This window comes from Penaeus japonicus, unplaced genomic scaffold (assembly GCF_977035675.1).
Source record: "Penaeus japonicus unplaced genomic scaffold, GWHDUDI00000001_assembly GWHDUDI00000001, whole genome shotgun sequence".
Taxonomy (NCBI): Eukaryota; Metazoa; Arthropoda; class Malacostraca; order Decapoda; family Penaeidae; genus Penaeus; species Penaeus japonicus.
This window is the reverse complement of record NW_028234403.1, coordinates 15184685-15187184: the sequence shown is the minus strand read 5'-3', so window position 1 is coordinate 15187184 and position 2500 is coordinate 15184685. Positions and strand designations below refer to the sequence as shown.

The window sequence follows — 2500 nt, the reverse complement described above, 5'->3', positions numbered from 1 at the left end:
AACAGTTCCCTTTACCTATTTTCTTTTCTTTTTCCTCCTCTCTCTCTCTTTCTCTCTCTCTCTCTCTCTCTCTCTCTCTCTCTCTCTCTCTCTCTCTCTCTCTCTCTCTCTCTCTCTCGCTCTCTCTCATGTATATCCTACACTCCCCCACCTTCTCTAAATTTTCCTATTTCTCCGTCCCATTCTCCCCCATCTTCCCTATTCCTATTTCCACTCCCTCTCTCTCACTCCTCCTCGCTTCACCCTCTCAGCTCCCACTCGTCTCCCTGGCATTTAGATAGGCATTCCCCTCTTAAGATAGTGCAATCTCCTGCTACGCGTAAATGCACTCTGTCATGACAGTGCTGCCCCCACCTGTGCATGATGATCCTTTGCCATGACTGCTTCCTTTCCTTTCTCGCGTTTGGCTACTTCTTCCATCTGTCTATGGAGTGATTTTCCTCCCTGTTTACTAGAACAAGCAATATAACAAACACCCAGTGACATATTTCGAAATTGGGAAGAATTATCAAGAAAGAATAAAAAAATAAAAAAATAAAAAATAAACAGTCCCTCTCGTGCATGTTGATGGAAAGGCCATTTTTATTTTTCCAGGCTGTCTTTTCTAAGTACTTCGGTTTATGTTTCCTTTTACGAGCATTTCTTTCAATTAACCTCTCGTGTTTTAGTGCAATTATTGAACATGATCCCTTTGTGGCTTCTCCGCACTCAAAACACAAGCATAAGAAAGATAAAAAAAACACTTCATAATGTAGGAACTGCAACGCTTCGTATCATTTTGGCTTCCGCATTTCTGTGAATTACTTTATAATAAAGAAATATATTTTCTGTTAAATTATAGATCCTATTTTGACTTACTGTATGTCAAAATTGATGCAAAGTCGGGCATATACACGCGCACGCACGCACGCACGCGCACACACACAAACACACATAGACACACACACACACAGACACACACACACACACACACACACACACACACACACACACACACACACACACACACACACGCGCGCGCGCGCGCGCGCGCGCACGCACACACACACACACACACACACACACACACACACACACACACACACACACACACACCTCCCGCTCACCTGGTGCTGATGGTTGGTCTGCAACGGCGAGCGGCGTGCCTGCTGCTGCCTGCTGGCGCCCCCGTCAGCCTGCTGGCCGTGGGCGTGCGAGGCCTGGTGGACGGGCAGATGCAGCGGAGGTGGGCGACACTGGGACCACAGGAGCACCGTGGTGAGCAGCACGCCCACGCTGCCGCCCACCAGCACCCCGCGGACCGTCACCCGCATCCTCCCGCACCTTGTGATGGCGCCGAGCGACGCCCTAGCTGCCTGCCTGCTGGGCCCGCCTACAGCGACCCCGGGTCTCGTGCCGCGCGGGCGCCGCGGGAGGCACTGGGGCTCAAGCTGCACTCGGGGTCACAGGGCGCGGCGGTGGGCGCGCTGGGCGGCGGTAGACGGGCCTCGCGGGCGCGCTGGGCGGGTGTGCTGGTGTGGTGCTTGCGATAGTGCAGGTGGGCGGGCATGGAGGGTGTCAGCCACGCCACCATACTCCCCGTGGGCGGGCGTGGGCGTGGGCGCGGCAGGTTACGGTGAGCGTGTCAGCTGCTATTCGGCCATCACCTGCCAAGGAAGAGAGAAGTGGTTCATTAGAGTCCATGAAGCACGAAACCCCAGACCCCCCCCCCCTCCGGCTGCGGCAGCCATTGCGCCGCGTCTCCCTTACCTCAGCCCGGCACAACACACAATACTCTCTCTCGAAATCCCAGGCCCCGCGCGGCACAGGGCGAAGGAGCGCCAGTCGGGTTTTCCCTCGTCTTGCCTTTGTGCTCAGTCCATTAATGCTGATCTTGCGATCAGTCAACGTGTAAGCAAAGCATAAAGAAAAGGAAAAAAGAAGAGAAAAAATAAAAGGTAAAATTAATAGCTAAAATATAAAGAGGGAACCCTCCCCCATTTCCTATTCGAAACAGCACATACACACCCGCATAAACCAACAGACTAATGGGATTGCATCATAAAGCAGGCCGCTGTCACCTCTTATTAAGCCACCCCCTCCCCCCCGTCGTGCCGCCTTGAAGACTCCTGCAGGTCAGGCTCTATACAACACCCCCCACCCTCCCACTCCCTGACCCTGAAAGGGGGTACGTTCCGTGCGCTTCCATTAAACAAATGAAAGTCGGTAGAGACGTGGCTGCGGCCCACCCTACCCCAACTATATTTCTTGCCCCCCCCCCCATCATTTTTCTTACTACTCCTATTTTCCTGCCACCTTATTTTCCCCCAACCACAGGGCTCCTTCCTTCCTTTATGCCGACCTCTCCTCCCCGTTCCCTCTACTCCTATCCCTTCCCCAGTTCTCGCTCTCCGTTCCTTACCCTTTCCCGTCTTTTGGCAATCCCTCCCTCCACTACCCTTACTCTAGCTCCTTCCCTCTTCCCCCATAACATCTGCAAGGTAACAAGTGCAAACAACCA

The 2500-nt window shown here is 53.2% G+C and overlaps 1 protein-coding gene across 1 annotated transcript in view; it reads right to left on the bottom strand.

Moving 5' to 3' along the window:
• Positions 1 to 2500, bottom strand: part of Hsepi (D-glucuronyl C5-epimerase) — a 162337-nt gene that overhangs the window by 35652 nt on the left and 124185 nt on the right. Inside the window, exon 3 of the mRNA XM_086536760.1 lies at positions 1107 to 1646. Within this exon, the coding sequence (XP_086392886.1) occupies positions 1107 to 1313 (207 nt within the window). The 5' untranslated portion in view covers positions 1314 to 1646. The remainder of the gene's footprint in view (positions 1 to 1106; positions 1647 to 2500) is intronic.